At 45.5% G+C, this 22835-nt stretch overlaps 1 protein-coding gene across 1 annotated transcript in view; it reads left to right on the top strand.

Annotated features, from left to right (window-relative positions):
* The window catches only part of TSPAN32 (tetraspanin 32), a 133016-nt gene that overhangs the window by 28192 nt on the left and 81989 nt on the right, over positions 1-22835 (top strand). Inside the window, exon 2 of the mRNA XM_030201214.1 lies at positions 14539-14849. Within this exon, the coding sequence (XP_030057074.1) occupies positions 14766-14849 (84 nt within the window). The 5' untranslated portion in view covers positions 14539-14765. The remainder of the gene's footprint in view (positions 1-14538; positions 14850-22835) is intronic.

The following is a 22835-nucleotide window of genomic DNA, read 5'->3' as shown; positions in this document are numbered from 1 at the left end:
CTGAGGCTCTTGACTGCCTGTGAGGCTCATGAAAAAGTCCCAGCCAAGTTTACATATATTTGCATTTATTTTATGTTTAAACTGTTTTATTGACGATATGTATAATACAAATCAGCTTGACTTATTCATACAACATGGCTCAGTCTACAAAATCGACATTCCAACAACATACCCAACATCGTCAATCACTTTTTTCGTTTTCTCCCCCCTGCCCCCTCCCCTCCTTAAAACTTTTTATGTGTGAACATTTTTATTTGTCGCAATTTTAATTGATGGAATCAAGTATAAAACAATACAAACTTTCCATGTAATAGCCTCTTGGTCTAGATCAATAAGTAAAAGAGAAAAGGAATACCTTTTGTTTAATCTTTAACTCCCTTTACTCCCTTATGTTTGAATCTTTTTATTGAAATTTCCCAAATAATAAACAGAACCAAAGGCAAGAACATGAGACACAGAGGCATGTTGTACAAATCGGAGCACCAAGGACCTTGACTCTTATAGCCCTCGGCACACCCACCACACCTCTACCTTGTACATACGTAGAACCAACAGAACGCCACCTCCCCTTAACCCTCCCCTCATCCCCCCTCCCCCGTGCTCCATGATATACCCTTATGAATTCAAGATTCTACTGCGTGCTACTGGGGTTAACGAGTCCCAAAATGGTGACCACCTCTGACAATATGCTTCCCCCGTGTTCAAGGCTAGGTCTCTGACCCCCCGGCGCTCCAACGCACATAAATGTATCATCCTAGCCCGCCACTGCTGAAGGGTAGGTGGTTCCGCTCCTATCCAGTGCTGGAGAATTACCTTTTTGCCCATGAGGACTGACCGTTTCAGAAATGGTTTTAACCTCTGGACTCTGCACAGAGAGGTAAAATTGATCAAATAATTGTCACAACCCTACACCAACTCCACTCCTAGGAATGTCCATGCTTGTTCTGCATAAAATAGGTACTAAAAGGCTGTTAGCTTGTCTCTTTACCTGTGTATACTCCAGGCAACAGTAAGGCAAAATAGATGAGTCATCCAACACTTTTTTTTTTTAAATCATTTATTTATAATTTTTCATTTTACAAGGGTCACTTGCAAACAGTAATACAGAGATGACTGTACATTAATACAATATTAGAGGAAAACAATCTCAACTAGATAAATGGATTATATATAATCTTTCTCTTTCTTAGACCACAAAATAAATAGGGAGAGTGAAACAAGACAAGGAGATCAATTAAACAACAGTAAACAAAGAAAACGTGGTGTTAACCTGATTATCAGTTATTATTTATCTGAATCATTATTCCACATTGATCGTCTGGTTGGCTTCTTCAAACCCAAGACTGTGTATAGTCAATTAATCGTTGGAAGCATACTTATTGTCCAATATTAGTGGAAATAATATACCTGATTTCTTTTTTTTCTCTTTTAAAACCAGAAATTATTTAACAATACAAACACTTGAATCTCTAATCCAATTTCCACTGATTAAGGTAATCCCAGTTTCACAGGCTTCACTCCTTTTGAATTAATATACTAAGAGGAATCATTTCAGAGGAAAAAACTTTAGGAGTCATACCCGGAACTCTGGGAAAACAACAATCTCGATATTAATCATCTGTAATAATATTCATTTTGTTCAAAATTTTCTGGTCTATTATCATTTTCAAAATCTTAACCGTTTCCTACTCTTGTAGAATTTCTTTTGCTATATCAATTTTTCATTCTCAAAGGATTTGATTCGATTATCCATATGGCTCACTAATAAGATTATATCTGAAGCAAAATTATTTACTACCACCGTTAGGTCCTGGAGCGCCTTCCAGATGATATTCAATGTAACCTCCACGGGAGCCAAAAACTCCAAGCTGATAGCTCTTACGGGTTTAGGAGTGGCACTGCCGACATGGGTTCAGCTGTAAATGACTTCCGTTTCAGCATACACTCCTAACTCACTCCTCCACTCCTTTGGACATGGTGGTTAAATGACTCGGGAGCAATGAAGTTGTTTCCAGGTCCAAGAGCATCGACACTCCTTTGCCGGCGCTAATCAAAGGACTCATCAACCCAGTCATCTGTCGGCAGCTCGTCGCACAGCGGTCCCACACTTGCTGCACAGGGGACAAAACGCTGGTCATCGGCGGCTGACCCCCCCCTTGTCCCCTTCCTCTCAGTTAAGGTAACTGCAAATGCAGAGAGGAAATTTCAAGTAAACAAAAACAGAACTTCAGAGGACAGCTGGGCTGTTGAGCGTACGAGCTTCAGGTCACCATCTTTCCACTCTCCCTAGTTTGGGACACTCTTTGTCTGGTTTCTCCTCAGAGGCCTGTCTGATATGGGTAACCCTTCAGCATAGCCCTCTGAGTCATTGAAACACAGAAGCCCCTCCACCACTACAAGGTGGTGTCCCTTCGGAGGGGATCCAACACTTAATAACATGTACAATTGGTGAGTTTTCAAGGATGTAATTTATTAGAAAGCAAAAAGGACCTGACACAGGACCGTGTTTCGGCTTGAGAAAGGCTGCCTCAGGGATCTGTAAGCAATACATAAATACACCAAATCAAATATAAGCAACATGTATTGATGTGAAATAAAATCATTATACTAAATGAATAAAATCAACATCATAAAAGCGTTAGTCAATGTAAAATGCTGTTTTACATGCAAAATACCTACAAATTGATTCCAAATTGCCCTGTGCACAAAGCAGCACTATAACACTCAGTTCAGTGCACTGATGCAGTAACAGTATTCTTTCTCTGTATAGCCAGTGCCTCCAGTTGGTGGGGTTGAGGGTGATTCCAGAGGCAGATATATATGGTAAGTTTGATGTCTCTGGCTATAACTTCACAATCTCCTCCACCACTTTTTCCCTTGCATACCAAACAAAAATAGGGGATCTTTTACTAAGCTGTGGTGAGCACTAGCACAGCCTAAAAGGGTTTACCACAGGATGTTCAGGCATCTTGCAAAAAGTTCCTAATCTGCGTGTGCAAACCGGGCGCTAAAAAATATTTTTAATTTTTCTGCAGAGAGTATGTCTGGGGAATGGTGAGTGGGCGTTTCTGCGCTAATGAGTTAGAGCAGCTGCATGAACATGCACTAACTAATTAGCACAGGATTAGCATGTGAGTTCTTACCAGCTATAAAATAGGTGTCCCCTCTCCCCACCACCTCTCGCATAGCTATTTTTTGGGCATGACTTGAGATGTAATCACTGCCTCACTTATGTGCTGCTCAGCCTCTGTCCGACTCCTCCTTGCTCCAACAAGTGCTGCTCACTCTCTTCAGACCTCCACAACATGCTGCTGTGCCTGCCTCGCTCACTCCAGAGTCCAGCATGATGAGTCATCAGCTGATGACCTCATCATCCACCTCAACCTCCTATTGGTCAAATTTGGAGCCAGAATGAGGCTTGAGATGCACCGTCTCATTCTGGCTCCAAAGTTGACCAATAGGGTGAGCACTACAGATAGAGCCAGCTTGGACACCCAAAACCCACTTTAAACGTCGCAATCCGTGACTGTGGAAAAGTGCCCACAGCCAACTTTAAAAAGTGCCCAATTCCACAGGAAACCCGCAGAGTTGGCAATCCTGAGTGACTGGTGTTTTTGATAAGAAAGTGTCTACTCAAAGGAGTTGATGTGGGTGGGGGAAGGTGTGTTGCCTCTCTGAACTTTGTATACTGGCAAAAACTAACGCTGTGCATCAAGAGAGGGCTTCCGATGTAAAGATAAAAACAAAGACACCTAAGCGAAGTAGTTAGACTTGCATGCTTCATCTCTAGTACTCAGTTTTTGGTACATTGATAACTGCAAACATGTAACAACAGCCTAAAGACTATCACCAAAGTACCATTTTCTTTTAAGAATGGCTTTAGAGGGATATTTTATTTGTGATAAGTCATAGAGGGGCATTTTCGATATAACATCTAAGTCCGATTTTGGACATTTTGCACAAAACGTCCAAACGTCAAATAAGAAAGAAGATCATTTTCGAAAAAAAGGTCTATCCTTTTTTTTTGAAAATACTGTTTTGAACAAGGTTTTGTGCTTTGGACATTTTGTTTTATGGTCCATTTTTGAAAAAAAAAATAATAACAAATAAGTGCAAAACATAAAGATTCATGCCATTGAGATGTAAGAGGAGCCAGCATTTTTAGTAGAAAGGTCCCCCAGACATCCCAGGAGAGCAATGGGGCACCCTAGAGGGCACTTCTGTGCACTTCATAAAATTGCTTCCAGGTACACATCTCACCTTTGCTCCCTTATCTTGTCCCCTGAACCACCCAAAACCCACTGTCCCCAACTGTACACCACTACAATAGACCAAACATGAGCAATAGGCAATTAAAGCAGTAAAAATATTCAACTAACAATACAAAGTATGGCATTGTATACTACTTGCAATGTCAACACAATACATAATAGAACATTATAATTGATAGTGAAGGGTAAGGCAAAGTTGTAACATATAGATAGATAAGTTAGAAAGTAAGGTGACTGATTTGTTGTACATGAGGTCAGAGAGATGGTTAAATATTATCTCAGCTAGCGTAGGAGTGGATAAACATGTCCTGCTGCAGTATGTGCAGCCCGAGTCACTCGTGTGTGTGAGTGAGACTAACAAGTAAGTTATTTCTTCCATTAAAGGCCTGGTTGAAATGTCAAGCTTTCACCTGCTTCCTGAAGTAGAGATAGTCTTGTGTTAAGCGGAGCCTTTCAGGCAATGCATTCCAGAGTGTGGGGGCTACTCTAGAGAAGGCTTGCTTGCAGGTATCACATGGTGTAATGTCTTTTGTAGAGGGTGTGGTTAGTGAAAGTCCTTGGGAGGACCTTAGTGTCCTTGGCGGTATGTGGAGGATCATCCTATTCTTCAGATTCTCAGGGCCTGAAAACAGGTCTAGATCAAAATGTCTTGGTTTTAGTCCTGGACGTTTTTACTTTGTTCCATTATAGCTGTAAAATGTCCAAGTGTTAGTCATGCCATAATCCCACCTTCAAAACACCCCTGACACATCCTCTTGTGCTTTGGATGCACTGCAGACGAATTGCATAAATAAATATCTGCAAAATAGGTTTCAAAAATACTGATTTGGATGTTTTAAGAAAATCGTCGAAATGTTGCTTTATGACACTTTTTGGACATTTTTCTCTTTCAAAAATGAGCCCCTTAGTAAAATCCAGGCATGACACTCATGATACCATGACATATATGGCATATATGTGGAAGTACTGACTTGAAATATGATTGTTCTAAGCAGTGCTTTTTTTGTAGAAAAAAAGGTGCCGGTACTCATTATGGGCGGGGTCACCACATATGGCTCCACCCCTATGATAGCCACACCCACATTAACCACACCCCCTATACCAGCCATGGTGCATATAAACAGACATCATTGAAAATATTACAGTACTATAGGAGAAAAAAATAACGTGATTTGCCAAGTAGTAGTAGTAGTATACCCAGTGCAAAATAAGACAGCCAATGTAAATTCTCAAATTGGACATATTACAAACACTAAAATGAAAATAAAATGATTTTTTTTCTACCTTTGTTGTCTGGTGACTGTTTTTCTTTCCATATTGGTCCCAGTCTGTGATTCTCCTTTCCTTTGTTTTCGCTTAACTCTTCTTTGCCATTTGTCATTTTTTGTCTCCTTTTTCTTTGCTTTCTTCAATATTTTTCAGGCTCTCTCTCTATCCAGATTTAATTCATTCTTACTATCCATTCTTTAATTTCCTTCATCTACCTGTGGCTTTTCATCTTTTCCTCACCCTTGTTCTCCCCATGCCCCTTCTTCTTATTCTCCAGTCTTTCTCTATTCCCCTTTTCCATCCAGCAGCTCTGCTTTCTTTCCCCATCCTTCCAGTGTCTCCCCTATTTCTTTCTGCATTCTTCCATCCAGCGTCTTCCCTCTTTCTCTCCCTATCCTTCCGTTTTCCCTCTCTCTCCCCATCCTTCCATCTGTTTTTCCCTCTCTCTCTCTCTCTCTCCCCATCCTTCCATCTGTTTTTCCCCCTCTCTCTCCCCATCCTTCCATCTGTTTTCCCTCTCTCTCCCCATCCTTCCATCTGTTTTTCCCCTCTCCCCAATCCTTCCATCTGTTTTTCCCTCTCTCTCCCCATCCTTCCATCTGTTTTCCCCTCTCTCTCCCCAATCCTTCCCTCTGTTGTTTTCCCTCTTTCTCTCTCTCCCCAATCCTTCCCTCTGTTGTTTTCCCTCTTTCTCTCTCTCCCCATCCTTCCATCTGTTTTCCCCTGTCTCCCCAATCCTTCCATCTGTTTTTCCCCTCTCTCCCCAATCCTTCCATCTGTTTTTCCCTCTTTCTCCCCATCCTTCCATCTGTTTTTCCCTCTCTCTCCCCATCCTTCCATCTGTTTTCCCTCTCTCTCCCCAATCCTTCCCTCTGTTGTTTTCCCTCTTTCTCTCTCTCCCCAATCCTTCCCTCTGTTGTTTTCCCTCTTTCTCTCTCTCCCCATCCTTCCATCTGTTTTCCCCTCTCTCCCCAATCCTTCCATCTGTTTTTCCCTCTCTCTCCCCATCCTTCCATCTGTTTTTCCCTCTCTCTCCCTATCCTTCCATCTGTTTTCCCTCTCTCTCCCCAATCCTTCCCTCTATTGTTTTCCCTCTTTCTTTCTCTCTCTCTCTCCCCAATCCTTCCCTCTGTTGTTTTCCCTCTCTCTCTCCCCAATCCTTCCCTCTGTTGGTTTCCCTCTTTCTCTCTCTCCCCAATCCTTCCCTCTGTTGGTTTCCCTCTCCCTGCCAAGTTTCCCGCGAACGGCACGAAGTCGCGACGCACGCGGCACCAGCCCCTATTTCCGGCCGCTGCTGCTTCTCCTGTTGAGCAGCAGCAGCCGCTACACAAAGAAAAAGAAGATTAAAAAAAAAATTTGAAACCTGGCTGAAACGCGGCACCCCGGCACTATAGACAGCCATTAGGCATTGGCTGTTGCCCCGCAGCCGCTCCTCCTCTTGCCTCTACGTCACTGCCCCTGGAGGAAGACCCCGGAGGAGTGCAGTGATGTAGAGGCAAGAGGAGGAGCGGCTGCGGGGCAACAGCCAATGCCTAATGGCTGTCTATAGTGCCGGGGTGCCGCGTTTCAGCCAGGTTTGAAGTTTTTTTTTTTTTCTTTATGTAGCGGCCGCTGCTGCTCAACAGGAGAAGCAGCAGCGGCCGGAAATGGGGGCTGGCACTGCGTCCGTCACGGGGCGGGGGGAGCAAAAAAAAAAGGTGCCGGTACGCCGTACCGTTGCGTACCGGCACAAAAAAAGAGATCTGACTTAGCTGCAGTTGTGTTGGGCTAAAGCAAGAAAGTGGGAATCGTGTCAAATTAAATGGTGTGCCAAACAAAATAGTGACACCCTGCCTTTATATGGTAGTTAAGCCCCACCCAGCGCATCCCATGATGCACTGGGCAAGGCTCCTTCTCTTTGAAGATACGAGGGGATTTGGGGGGAATTATGCTAGTCCACCAGGGCTAGCTTTGAGGAGGGGGGGGGGGTCAGGTCAGGCCCAGGCCTGGCAAGGGTCCCACTGGACCACCAGGGTTATATGTATTCCAGTGGGGGGGGGGGTATGTGTTTGGGGAGTTAGGGTTCTGGGGCTCCATTGGATCTCAAGACCCTTGTGTTTGGTGGGGTGGGGGATCTAGGGGTCTACCAGACCATCAGGGCTTTAGGTTTGACAGGTCTGGGCTGGAGAAAAGCCCAGGCACAATTCTCCCACAGAACTGGAAACAACTCCCTGATGTTCAGCACTGACATTGTGCCTAAATTTGCATGTCATTAGTGCTGAACATTAGGGAGCTCTTTTGCAGCACGGACTGGATGGTATTTCTCTGCGCTGTTTGGAATAGAGCCAGAGTTTTGAGCATCTGCCCTTAATTGCATTTGACATAATTGTGCAGTTGGGAACGTCTCTGTGTGGAAACTGTAGGGGGAATGCTGAACACGCCCCCAACAGTTACCATATAGCATTCAAAACTGCCACATACTAGTTTTATACCTCACATGCAGTACTTGCAAAAACTTACCGCAATTTAGTAAAAGGACCACACTGTCCTTAAAAATAAAGGAATATGATGAGGAAAAATATCAAGTTTGCTCACAGTACTAATGTCCCTTGGTCTTGTTCGCTTTGTTCTCTTGCCTCTCTCAGTTCTCTCTCTCCTCTTTTGGACAGGTTTGGCACTCTATTGTTCTCTCTGCTCTTTTGAAAGTGCCTCTCAGTTCATAAGGACTTCTGTCTGCCTCGTTCCCCTTCTTATATTCTCAATGCTTTAGAACATAGGGCTTGAAATAGCCTAATAATTAGTGCAGCGGGCTGAGAACCAGAAAAACCATGTTTGATTCCCACTGTGGCTCTTTGTGAGCCTGGGCAAGTCACTTAACTCTCCATTGCCCCAGGTACAGAAAGCTTAGACTGTGAGCCCACTAGGAAAAGAGAGAGTATCTGTATATTTATTTATTTATAGTACATTTCTACCCCACTTTTTCAACCACTTTGGTTGTACCACAGAAAGCCAGTATATGAAATGCATGACCCATACCATACCTCCTATCCTGCTCACTCTGCATCAGGTAAGTCTCTTCTTTTGAAGTATCAGGTTTCAGGTTTATTAAAATTTGATGTACCGCTGTAGAGCAGAGGTCGTGGCAGCCATTTTGGAGAGGCAGCTGTAATGGGCAAGATCAAGTGAGCATTGTTACTGCCAGTGGTGTTCCTTGGTAAGCTGCCACCCAGGGTGGATTGCCGCTGCATACCACCCCCCCCTGTCCCCCAGGTGCAGCATCATCCCCCTCCCCGGGTGCAGCATGACACCCCCGAGTGCAGCATTGTCGTCCCCCCCCCCCCCCAGCACATCACCTGCAGAACAACCTCAGGGTGCATTGTTCTTACCTCCTGGGGTGCTGGGAGCAGCCGTGCGGCTGTCAGCTCCGCTAGTTCCCTGCTCCCTCTGCCCCGGAACAGGAAGTAACAGAGGGAGCAGGGAACTGGCAGAGCCGATAGCCGCACAGCTGCTCCCTGCACCCCTCCAGCAGCATGCACCTGGAGTGGACTGCCCCGCCCTTACACCACTGGCTCCTGCCTATTTCCCCACTGGACCACCAAGGAAATGGGTACGTAAGCCCATGACCAGTGGGGGGGGGGGGGATCCAGTGGGGGGTCTTGCTGAGCTTCCGGAGGGGGGGAGAGAGAGAGCAGGCATTGGAAGGAAAGTCTTGCGTAGCATTCAAAGGAGTAGAAGGGAGAGGGTCTTGCTTTGCATCCCAGAACGGATGGAGGGAGGAAGGGAGGGGGATAAGAAGGGGTGTTTCTGGATGTTCTGGCGGGGTTGTGTGAGAGAGAGAGGGGTATGGCAGCATTTCAGGCCAGGACCCAGAAATTAACCAGGCACTAGCTGATATTTAGAGCAGTGCCCAGTTGACTTACCTGTATAAAGTTAGGACAGTCTTTTTTTCTGGCCTAACTTTATGTGGTTTCTCAGCTGATTAGCAGACTGAAAATCCTGCTAACTGGCTAGGATTCAACTCCATCCTAACTCCACCCAGAAACAAGCTGGTTTTGTCATAGGTAGTTAGAGGAGATATTCAAAAGCGCTGTCTGGTTAAGAGTCACTGCATATCCCTGGATAGCCCCAGACAAGCAATTTAAACAGATAAGAGCCTCTCCTAGCTATTAAATCACTTTCAATACCAACCTCACTGGGCCTTGGGATTTAGCTGAGGCTCTGGCTTAAACCCCTTTTCTACTCTTTTATGAGAAACAGGTCCCACTCCGGACCTTTCCCTTCGCCTACTCTCCCTTGGTCTTTCTTGGGCCCTGAGGTGAGTAGCCTACTATAGCTCCTCCTACACCTTTACTAGACTCCCTTTAGGGAAGGAAGACTCAGGGCACCTCTCTACACCCATGTGTATACTTCCTTCAAATTTCTAAGGAACACCTCTACTGGGATTTTCACAAATTTGTAAACCGCTTTGATTTAGGCAGTCTATAAATGTGTAAAATAAATAAATAACTCCACCCCCTTAGTACTTTGAGGGATCCAGAATATTCTTCCTTCTACAGCTGGATTTATTTTTTTTTTCTCTTCAAAAGATAGGAAATTCACTTTAAAAGCTCTCTTAGAAGTAGACTGCAAAATGGTGCCCATGACAGTTTCATTTTCATTTTTTTACCTTGAGAAGCTGGAACTAACTGGTAGAAATTGATTCTCTCTCCATCCCCTACTGATTCCAAGCTATGGTGGTAGGGTGAAAAGTAAACACAGAGTATTTCTGTTTCCCCATAAACTTTTAATGGTCCATAGACTTGATTAGGAAATAAAACAAAGTTATTACAAAAAATCTAAAATAAATGTTGTTTTTATTTTGTTTATTACATTTTTAATTTTGTTTTCAAACAAATGCACGTCCCTAATTTTAGGTGCCCTAGAACCATCCTTTGCTTTCTCCAATTTGCTCATTTAAATTCATTTGAAAACGCCTATCTCGTGTTGGTGTATCCAAAGCAAATCTTGATGACAATAAATAAATAAACAAAAGCTAGGAGGTTTTGTGTTGTGTGGGTTTTGTTTCTTTCTCTACTGCTACTGGCAAACTTTGCCTCCATTCATTTTTCAAGCTACAGTGTGAATTTTAAGCTGCCTTCCCCCTCCCTTTCCTTCCTGCACCCTTCTTGACATGAAAGGACACGGGCATGGGGTTTAAAAGTTTATTTTAGCTCTGAATGTATATGTCTGGCACATGCATATTAATCAGGCTGTACAATGCTTGCTTAGGAATGTTGAGTTTGGCTGGGGCGGTTTTTGTTTCCGGATAATCACAGTGACAATGCTGGTGAAGGCGAATGTTCTTTTGATCCGTTAAGTGTAGACAGTGTGTGCAATTGGCTCATTTACATGTGAGTTTTACAAATAAGATTTAAAAAAAATCAACACTATTTTAGGATATCAGAGAAAGGAGAAGATTGGACTTTGCAAACAGGTGGTCTGCTTGTGCTTCTGTATTAATCGCTTCCCCTTGGAATTTTGTAGCACTTCAGCACTGGTTCCTACAGGAAGAATGAGCAAATCTGTCTTTGTGGGCATCTCTGATCTTAGACTGTCCATTAATGCCTACACCTTGCCCTTTATATTATTGTAAGGAGGAGTCCATATCTATAATGCTGTTCTCAGGCCCCTATGCCCGCATTTGCTAGCACCGAATGCTCAGAGCCAGCGAGCACATGAACCAATGAGCTTGCTGGCTCTGAATACAATGAGCATGCAGATGCATACTGAAGGGGTGATTTGTCATTCATCCCCAATGCACATAGGACAGCAGGCCAAACAACGGTGCTCCTCCCACTGCAAACCCTACCCCAGCTCAGAGCTGGTGTTAGGGTAGCAGGAGAAGCTCGCAGACCCCTAACTTCAACTAGCATTGCCCTGCATTACTCTGGTAGATGGCACCTGCAGAATCAAACTCTGGCAAAGCATATGCATTGCCCTAAGACTAGTCAACAGATTACCCAGTCTAAAAGGTGATGTGGGCTTCTAAATCAGACCCAAGCGCAAATAAAAGGTTTTCACCTGAAAGATCCATAAATTTACAGAAACTAAAATGAAGTAGTTATATCACCTATAATGTGAGGAGGAGTGGCCTAGTGGTTAGGGTGGTGGACTTTGGTCCTGAGGAACTGAGTTCGATTCCCACTTCAGGCACAGGCAGCTCCTTGTGACTCTGGGCAAGTCACTTAACCTTCCATTGCCCCATGTAAGCCACATTGAGTCTGCCATGAGTGGGAAAGCGTGGGGTACAAGTGTAACAAAAAATAATAGCTGATTGCCAAAAGGAATAAATACGCACAGGAGAGATTCAGGTTTGTAGTCTATGCTGCTTGTGCATGCAGAAAGCAGCAGTCAAAGTTCAGAGAGCTCGGTCAGCACCTCTTCCTCCTTCTTCCCTCTCTGACATTCTGGGCATGCGCTCAAGATCTGTGTTTGGCAAACAACAAGAGCACATACCCCAGATACGAACCTGCCAAATTCCCTAATGCTCAACACTATGAGCTCGCCTAAATTTGCATCTCAGTGTTGAGCATTAGGGAGTTCCTTTACCATGCTGATCCGGTGTATCTTTCCAGCACTGTTCGGAAGAGTGTCAAAGTTTTGAGAACAGAGTGAATTACTGCTTTGGTCTTTTATATAACTGTAGTAAAAGGGCAGGCAGACTCTGTGTGTATAGCTCTGGGCCACACAATCCTATCAGTCTGATATTCATAATGATTTAACCGGTCAGGAGAGCCTCCTGCCCGGTTAAATCACCTGATCCTACCTGTCCACTGATATCCAGTGGCAGTTAACTGAACAGTGCCACTGGATATCAGTTGTAATTGCCCTTTCATTGTCCAATTAGTGCCAGGGTGGTCTGTGGGCAGTGCTTAGCCGGTTAGTGGAAATATTCACACCATTAACTAGTTAAGTAAAGCTAGGATGGAAAAAGGCTGTTCGACCCTTAGCTGCCAAGTAACAGGGCACTAGTCTGAATATGGGTAGGTGCCCGGTTAACTTCCAGGTAGCAGCATCTGGGTATCTAGTGCCCCTTCCCTTCCATGCAATCTGGATCTCCCCTTCCTTCCCATTCCTAACAACACAAAGCTCCAGACCCACCCCTATGCACTCCTAGGCCTACCTTGCATATTCCTGATGTTCTGGTACAGGTGTGAGCCCCACTCCTCCTGCCCATCACAGCTCCTTTCTCAAAATGGCCACTGTAATCTTTAGCAATAGTCTCGCAATACTCATCAGTACCATCAGGCTGCTGCTAGAGGTAGTGGCAGCCATTTTGAGAAAGGAGCTGCAATGGTCAAGCATGAGTGGGCATTGCTTCTGCTTGTAGGACTCCCTAGTCCACTAGAGAAATACAAGGTAGGCCCAGGGGGGCTATGGGGGAGGGGTGGGCTGGGGCCTGGTATGGAGTTTTCTGTCATCGTGGATGGGAGGGATGGGAACCGGATTGCAGGGGAGGGAAGGGGAATCGAAGGACTGAGGGAACCTGCTTCAAATTAGGTAGGTCCAAGCCAATATTCAGCCGGGACCTGCATAAGTGTCTTATGTGCAGGGCCGGTGTTAGGGGGGAAGGCAAACAGGTCATCTGTCCTGAGCCCCACAGCTCCAGGGGGCCCCACAGTCCAGACATCTCTTCTCCTTCTTCCCACAACAGTCTGTCTTCTCCTCCCTTTGCGATCTTCTTTAAAAAATGTTTTCCCTTCTCAGAGGGGCCATGGCATGGCAGCCATTCTCACAAGCTGCCCCAAAGCTTTCCCTCTCTGCCGCAAACTGTCCCCCTCTGACGCAATTTCCTGTTTCCTCCTGGGCGGATCATGGCAAAGAGGGAAAGCTTTGGGACAGCTAGATGCAGCTTGTGAAGATAGCTGCTGCACTGGGGCCTCTCTGAGAAGGGAAATAGAAATTTTAAATGCAGGTGAGGGGAATCAGTGGCCCCCTCCATAATTTCTGCTCGGCCCTGCTTATGTGGGTCCCAGTTGAATATATGTTGGGCCATTAAAAAGTATGCAGATAATATTCAGCCTTAACCACCTAAAGATAGAACTGCTATTAAGGTGGCTCAATTTAAGTGGTTATCCTATGTGGTCAAGGGCTGAATATCAGTCCTTGACCACATAAGTGTCAACTCTGCCCCTGGAATGCCCACAAGTTATCAGCTCAGGCGCTAACCACAAACATTCAGCAGCACTAGTCAGTTAAATGCAGCTGAATATTGACGGGGTGCCAAAGAATTGTGATTTAAATGGCCAGGAGCCTCTCCGAGTCATTTAAATTGCTTAGGGTTCATGTTACCTGTGTTCCAGAATAAGATGGGGTTTATAATCCCTAGCCAAATGCTGTCACTGCACTGAAGGAGTCTTTTACAAAGGTGCACTAGTGTTTTTAGTGCATGCTGATTAGCATGCGCTAAATGCTAGAGACGCCCATAGGAATATATGCGGCATCTTCCATCTTGAGTGATGTGGTAGCCATGTTAGCCCACTTTTAAAGGTAATAAATAGAAATAAAACAAGCTAACAATACATTTTTGATTAGCTTTTGAATTAAAAAAATCAAAAAATGTATTGTTAGTCAAATAAAAATGGTATCATCTTATTTTCTTCTCTATGTTTTGTTTTATTTCTATTTATTACCACATCACTCTACTCAAGATGGAAAATATGGGGAAAACCACAAAGTTATTGTGAATTTATTTATTTGAAATGTTTGGGATCAATATTTAAAGTGATTTAACTTGCCAGAAATGGTTCCTGGCCAGTTAAATCACCTGTTCAACAGCTATTCACTAATAACTTAACCAGTTAGTCCCAGAGTATCACCAACATGCATGTGACTGCATTAATGCATGCTAATGTTGTAGTACATCTTTGTAAATTTAACCCTGTTTCTTCACCAACTAATATTGTTAGATAGGATTTTAAGTGTCAAGGAATGTTAGATCTCTGTCTGATAGCTTTCTTTTCTGTGTTCCCTGTACAAGACACAGACAAGTGTGAAATCTGAGCTGGTAGAAGCTTACATCACAGAAGACAGAGAAGCAACTCATTTTCTAGTGACACAAAGCATTCTGGGAGCTGTAGTCCTGCATTTTATATGGACCACTATTATCTTCCTCAAAAAAGAGAACCACCAAAGCATGTCCTTGAATCCTAGAATTTAAATGGCAAGTTTGCCTCTATGAAGAGGTATCAGGTGCATTCATTCTGAATGGTTAGTAAAAGAATATGGCAGGACATCGAAAGGAAATCTGATCTTTTACTGACACCTAATGGACAAAATATGAATTTGCAGGTGAGTTATTCTATCCATTATTTAAAACAGTAACACAAACCTGATCACTGTTTATCTTTTGAGCTTTTTTTAAATAATATTAACAATCATTCTATGACATATTTTTAAAAAATCACATAAATAGAAGTATACAAAACATCTTCACTTTTAGGGACTTGTATAAACCGGTGGAGTAAGCAAAGGAGTATTCCAAGTGAATGAGATCAGCAATGGCAGGAGAGATTGTACAGGATGGACCAGTGAGGTGATAAGAGACAGACTCTGGAATTCGTTGTTAGAGAATGTGATAAAAGCAGTTAGCTTAGCAGGGCTTAAAAAAAGGTTTGGATAGCTTCCTAAAAGAAAAGTCTATAAGCTATTATTAAGATGGACTTGGGAAAATCCACTTCTTATTTCTAGGATAAGCAGCAAAAATGTATTGTGCTGTTTTGGGATCTTGCCAGGTACTTGTAACCTGGATTGACCACTGTTGGAAACAGAATGCTGGGCTCGATGGACCTTTGGTCTGCCCCAGTATGGCAATACTTATAGTTTCGCAGTAAGCTGAGCTCTTGTGTGCATGTACCAGGCAAACCTGAAAACAAAGCAAACAGCGCCTGTTTTCTGCACCTTTAAATATGAGCTTTTCACATTTATTTTTTTTATTTGGAAGAATTATATTTAATGTGTGCTTTCATTTTCGGATTTGCTCGAACTCAAGCACATTTATTTCTTAGTAACCCCACCCCCACCACAATGGTAGTCTCATTTAGTTTACCCCTGGAATGTTAGGTTGACCATGAGGAGGGGAGCACACATGCATATCTGCACATTCACCTAACCAAACCATTTGCACATACCTCAGAGCAGGTGTAAATGTATATCCCTATTTTCTGTGTGTGTGTTGGGGGGTGCAGGGAAGGCTACTTTTATAAAGATACAGAAATGCATATCTTGTGTTTATAAACTAGGAACAATATATCCTATTAGGTGTTCAACTTTTACTTTATAAATGAATGACTAAAACTCAGAAAGAGAAATGCAGAGAGCTTTTGGGGTGAGCAGAGACATTGTACATGTTTTTGGGGGGGAGGAGGTAAGAGGGTAATGGTTAGACGTGTGTCAAAGACGCATAGCTGCTTGAAAAGGAAAATGCTGTAATTGTTTCTTTGAGCTTCAGGTATACACAAATAGCCTTTTGCCTGCCTATGAAGTCAGCAGGGACACAGTAGTAACCAGCATGGCTCCTTTAGACATGCTCAGCTTTGAGTTGACTACATTTCCCAAGATGCAAGGAGAGCCATCCTGCTGAATGAGCCCCACCCCTGATTCTGGTCACATGGTGCAGAGAGGTTCAGTGGCCAGAGAGTGTCAGTGTGTCAGCAGAGGGAGAAGGAGAAGTGTCAAACATGAGACAGAAGCAATGGGTTCGAGCTGCGAAGTGTCAGCTGCTGGTCACTGGGCTCTTCATTGTGGTAAGGGGAAGTGGAGGGGGAGCAATACATTCCTTCCTCTTCATAACACCCTATTTTCTTTCTTTTTTTTTTTTGCCTAATTTAGGAGCCCTCAGTATGACAAGTTCAAAATACTGAGAAAGAACCTTATAATACATTCTTTAAAGAAGTTTTAAGAAAAGAACGCTTTTTGACTGTGTCCTTTCTGATGCCTGATGTGGAGGAGACAGAGGACAGAGTTGGTGAAATGTGTGTCCAGAGCTGATGTGTCAGTACCCGGCTAGGAACAGCAGTAGCAGAGCTCTTTACTGTTGGGAACTTCTGCTTCTCTGCTTTTTGTACTGAACTGCAAACTGCTTGTTGAAAATTCAGTGTGCATGTGAGTACAAATACCTGCACACATGTGAAGGGCAGATCTGTAAATTAGGGGCTGCATTTACATGCTCCTTGCATGTCTAAATGTACAAAATATCAGCTCTCTCATGGGTAAGTGACAAGTGACAGAAGGGAGACTAAGCGCTATTTGTAAGGGCCTGCAAATGTGGCATAGTGTGTAAACTCAGGGGGAGCTGCTACTTACGCATGTAACTTACAGAATATTGGAAGTTGACAGGTGCTGTTACTACATGTATGAGACCGAAGTTATGTCGTATCTATGGCTGGTGTAATTGCGAGACATGTAAATGTTGGATGCGCCAGTGCCCAGTTACTCTAGTATTTTATAACAGAATCTGGGCACTCAGATTAGAGAATGGCATGGGGGACAACGTTTGTCCCTGTCCCGTCTCCGCGGGCTCTGTCCTCATCTGCAGAAGCTTCAAACACTTACGATTTTATATTTAAATCTTTTTATTAAAGCATAAAAAGAAACAATATTCTGTGCAACTGTTGTTTATAAATCACAAATAGAAAACAATAATAACAATGAGCAACTATAACCCCCTTCATCACCCTCTACCCTTTCAACTCCGCCAATAGCTGACTTCTACTACCCCAAGGAACCCTAATCCACCCTGTTAAAATGTCCAGGGTACAAAATACAACCCATTCTGTATACCCTAGGTGATAAATATGCCCTATGAAGCACTGTTATGATTTTTTAATCTGTGGATGAATAAGAAGTCATCAACAATCTCAGGATTCAGTCTAGCTCTCCTGTCTTCCACAGCCCTTTCTGCAATAGAAAATGTCTTCTCAGAAGATGTGCTGGTAGCAAGAATGCACAGGATCCCCAGTGCAAAATTGTGGCCAGCACTTTTGCTTGTTTTTGCACAAAATGAAGACATTGTCGTCTGTATTACTTGAACATAATTAACTTTCAAATTTATTAACAGCTTTCAAAGTAAAGAATGACACGGGGACAAAGTTTGGCTCTGTTCCCGTCCTGCGGTCACCTCGAGTACCTATCCCTATGTCATTCTCTATCCCAGGTGCCATTAAGAATAGACTTTCACTACCCAGCATTGAGGTGCCTAAAAGGAGGCAGTTACAGAACCACCCCATAAAGGGTAATTTCATAAGAGGTCACCTAGGTTGAAAGAGCAAGAAGACGCCTATTTGTTGACTATTTTGGTAAAAATATCTGTGTATCTTTATAATATAACCAACAACTCCTGCAGATACCCCGCCTACAGTGAAGCTGTGGATATAAATGTTAAGGGATAAGAAGCACAGATCACAACTCCACCCAAAGCATAAAAAGGATGCATATACTGATCATTGCGTGGACTTTTATTCGTGAGGTAATTTTATAAGAAGGCTTGAGGCTTCCATTGGCTGGGTCCCGCCTTCGCTAACATAATTTCCTGTTTCCTGTCTGGTGGGACCTGGCCGATGGAAGCCTCAAACCTGCAGGGCTGACACAGGCAGCAATAAGAATCACTGCAGGTGCCGGGAATGTCTGTAAGGTATACCGGGTAGGGATGGGGTTCAGCGACGGGCGGGCAGATGCTGGGACGCCGCAGGGAAGGAAAGATGTTGATTTGGGGTAAGTGAAAAAAAACTATAATTTTTTAGTATCTCTGGTGGGGAGGGGGCATGGCATGGCGTGGCGTGGCGTGGCATGGCATTGAGTGATATTGAAGGGCCCATCCAAGTTAACTCTGGACCCATCCAAAATACTGAGCCTGACTACACCTCTGGTATAATATGGATGTTCCTCTGCTGCCACACAGACATCCATATCCCTTATTTTGCCCCATCCATAGCTTGGATGATTCAGTTTGTAAAATGGAAGTTCATGCTGGAAGTAGCCAGCACTTGGACGCCCATTTTCTTGTGCTTTAGAAAAGGCTGTATGTCAGCAGAGAGTAAAAAAAGAAGCTAATCACCAAAAAGCTTTCATAAACAAGCAAGAGAGAAGCTGACTGCACCACTGGGTTGGTATATAAAGCCCCTGACGCAGCCCTTTACGAGGGCGAAACGTGGCTGTATCGGGCTCATACATATAAGATTTTGTGATTAATAAATTCTGAAACTTTTTGGCGATTTACTTCTTTTTTTATTCTGTGCTGGATCTTGTGAGTCGCCTGCCTACTCGATTCATTGTATGTCAGCAGATCCTGTTCTAAAGTGGAGGAGTGGCCTAGCGGTTAGAGCACCAGCCTTGATATCCATAGGTGGCCGGTTCAAATCCCACTGCTACTCCTTGTGATCTTGGGCAAGTCACTTAACTCTCCATTGCCTCAGGTACAAGCTTAGATTGTAAGCCCTCCTGGGGCAGGGAAATACCCAGTGTACCTGAAAGTAACTCACCTTGAGCCATAGGCGTAGACTGGGGGGGGCGAGGGGGGGCAATGCCCCCCCAAACGACGAGGACGTGGACTGGCGCTAGAATGGAAAAAAAAAAAAAAAAAACAAGCAGGCACCTGAGGGACGCGCTCGTCTCCGTCCGCTTCGCTGCTTCCCTGCCCTCTCTGTCTGCATCCCGCCCGAAAGGAAATGACATCAGAGGAAGGCGGGACGCAGACAGGGCAGGGAAGCAGCGAAGCGGACGGAGACGAGCGTGTCTATCTACCCCCTCTCTTCCTACCCTCCGGCGCAGGCAGCACCAATCTTCTCTAAGCCTTTCTTGTTCCTGGCAGCGGTAGCGACGTACACGCTGCCTTCAGCTCTGCCCCGAAGCCTTCTCTTCAAGTTCTTGTTCCCGCATAGGTAGGAACAGGAACTTGAAGAGAAGGCTTCCGGGGCAGACCGAAGGCAGCGTGTACGTCGCTACCGCTGCCAGGAGCACAGAAAGGTTGAAGAAGACTGCTGCCTGCACGGACGGAGGGAGGAAGAGAGGGGGTAAACGGAGTCACGATCCTGGACCTCGCGGTGGGGGGGGGGAGCAGAGGGAAGATGAATGGGACTGGGAGGGTGGAGAGCAGAGGGAAGGAGTAAGAGATGGATGGGACTGGGAGGGTGGGAAGCAGAGGGAAGGAGCAAGAGATGGATGGGACTGGGAGGGGTGGGTGGGTGGGGAGCAGAGGGAAGGACCAGGAATTGGATGGGACTGGGAGGGTGGGAAGCAGTGGGAAGGAGCAGGAGATGGATGGGATTGGGAGGGGTGGGGAGCAGAGGGAAGGACCAGGAATTGGATGGGACTGGGAGGGTGGGAAGCAGAGTGAAGGAGCAGGAGATGGATGGGACTGGGAGGGTGGGAAGCAGTGGGAAGGAGCAGGAGATGGATGGGACTGGGAGGGGTGGGAAGCAGAGGGAAGGAGCAAGAGATGGATGGGACTGGGAGGGGTGGGTGGGGAGCAGAGGGAAGGACCAGGAATTGGATGGGACTGGGAGGGTGGGAAGCAGAGTGAAGGAGCAGGAGATGGATGGGACGGGGAGGGTGGGAAGCAGTGGGAAGGAGCAGGAGATGGATGGGACTGGGAGGGGTGGGAAGCAGAGGGAAGGAGCAAGAGATGGATGGGACTGGGAGGGGTGGGTGGGGAGCAGAGGGAAGGACCAGGAATTGGATTGGACTGGGAAAGGAGGTGAGCAGAGGGAAGGACCAGGAGATGGATGGGACTGGGAGGGGTGGGTGGGAAGCAGAGGGAAGGAGCAGGAGATGGATGGGACTGGGAGGGGTGGGGAGCAGAGGGAAGGAGCAAGAGATGGATGGGACTGGGAGGGGTGGGTGGGTGGGGAGCAGAGGGAAGGACCAGGAATTGGATGGGACTGGGAGGGTGGGAAGCAGAGTGAAGGAGCAGGAGATGGATGGGACTGGGAGGGTGGGAAGCAGTGGGAAGGAGCAGGAGATGGATGGGATTGGGAGGGGTGGGGAGCAGAGGGAAGGACCAGGAATTGGATGGGACTGGGAGGGTGGGAAGCAGAGTGAAGGAGCAGGAGATGGATGGGACTGGGAGGGTGGGAAGCAGTGGGAAGGAGCAGGAGATGGATGGGACTGGGAGGGGTGGGAAGCAGAGGGAAGGAGCAAGAGATGGATGGGACTGGGAGGGGTGGGTGGGGAGCAGAGGGAAGGACCAGGAATTGGATGGGACTGGGAGGGTGGGAAGCAGAGGGAAGGAGCAGGAGATGGATGGGACGGGGAGGGTGGGAAGCAGTGGGAAGGAGCAGGAGATGGATGGGACTGGGAGGGGTGGGAAGCAGAGGGAAGGAGCAAGAGATGGATGGGACTGGGAGGGGTGGGTGGGGAGCAGAGGGAAGGACCAGGAATTGGATTGGACTGGGAAAGGAGGTGAGCAGAGGGAAGGAGCAGGAGATGGATGGGACTGGGAGGGGTGGGTGGGAAGCAGAGGGAAGGAGCAGGAGATGGATGGGACTGGGAGGGGTGGGGAGCAGAGGGAAGGAGCAAGAGATGGATGGGACTGGGAGGGGTGGGTGGGGAGCAGAGGGAAGGACCAGGAATTGGATTGGACTGGGAAAGGAGGTGAGCAGAGGGAAGGAACAGAAGATGGATGGGACTGCGAGGGGTGGGGAGCAGAGGGATGGACCAGGAGATGGATGGGATTTGGAGAGGTCAGGCACAGCAGAGGGAAGGAGCAAGAGATGGATGGGACAGAGGGATGGTGAGCAGAGGGAAGGAACAGAAGATGGATGGGACTGGGAGGGGTGGGGAGCAGAGGTTAGGAGCAAGAGATGGATGGGACTGGGAGGGGTGGGTGGGGAGCAGAGGGAAGAACCAGGAATTGGATTGGACTGGGAAAGGAGGTGAGCAGAGGGAAGGAGCAGGAGATGGATGGGACTGGGAGGGGTGGGGAGCAGCGGGAAGGAGCAAGAGATGGTTGGGACTGGGAGGGGTGGGGAGCAGAGGGAAGGAGCAAGAGATGGATGGGACTGCGAGGGGTGGGGAGCAGAGGGATGGACCAGGAGATGGATGGGATTGGGAGAGGTCAGGCACAGCAGAGGGAAGGAGCAGAAGATGGATGGGACGGAGGGATGGTGAGCAGAGGGAAGGAACAGAAGATGGATGGGACTGGGAGGTGTGGGGAGCAGAGGGAAGGAGCAAGAGATGGATGGGACTGGGAGGGTGGGGAGCAGAGGGAAGCCTACTGGAAAGAAGACACTGCATAAAACAGAAGACACTGGGATCAAAGCGAATAGAAAAACTACATGATCAGACAACAAAGGTAAATAAAAGTTTATTTTATTCATAATTTATTAATTGAAATGTGTCAGCTTTTTGAAATGTGCATCTGTGATATTTTGCCTGTAAATTTCATTTCCTTCCTCCATATTAGCATATTCATTTGCATATGTATATATGCAAATGATATGCTAATATGCTCCGCCCATTTTTTTGCCCCCCCAAATGAAACAGTCAAACTACGCCTATGCCTTGAGCTACTATTGAAAAAGGTTTGAGCAAATCCAAAATAAAGTAAATGACATGGACATCCATATCTGACAATTATGTGCTGTGTCATTTTAGTGCTCACACTTACCTGCACAATTTATAGAATACTTTCCACACTTACATGTGTCCATTTACGCCTGCCATAGACCTGATGTAAGTAGGCGCACCTACATTTAAACACACTAAAGTGTATTTACACTAGTAATTCTGTAATGGAATTTGGACACCCAGATGTATTTATTTATTTATTAGGATTTATTTACCGCCTTTTTGAAGGAATTCACTCAAGGCCGTGTAAGAATAGATCAAACATAAGCAGGAGGCAATTAGAGCAGTAAAAATATTCGAACAACAAAACAAAGTATGGCATGGTATACTACTTGCAATGACAACACAATATGCACTAGAACATTATAATTGGTAGTGAAGGGTAAGACAAAGTTGTAACATATAGATGAGTAAGAAAGTAGGAAGAATTAGAAAGTAAGGTGATTGATTTGCAGAAAGTTGCACGTGAGGTTAAATATTATCTCAGCTAGGGTAGGAGTGGATAAACATGTCCCGCTGCAGTATGTGCAGCCCTAGTCAATCCTTGTGCGTCTGAGTGAGACTAACAAGTTAGTTACTTCTTCCGTTAAAGGCTTGGTTGAAGAGCCAAGCTTTCACCTGCTTCCTCAAATAGAGGTAGTCTTGTGTTAAGCAGAGCTTTTCAGGCAATGTATTCCAGAGTGTGGGGGCTACTCCGGAGAAGACTCACTTGCG

The sequence above is a fragment of the Microcaecilia unicolor genome, chromosome 4, assembly GCF_901765095.1.
Source record: "Microcaecilia unicolor chromosome 4, aMicUni1.1, whole genome shotgun sequence".
NCBI classification, from domain to species: Eukaryota; Metazoa; Chordata; class Amphibia; order Gymnophiona; family Siphonopidae; genus Microcaecilia; species Microcaecilia unicolor.
This window is presented reverse-complemented; position numbering and strand designations above follow the sequence as displayed.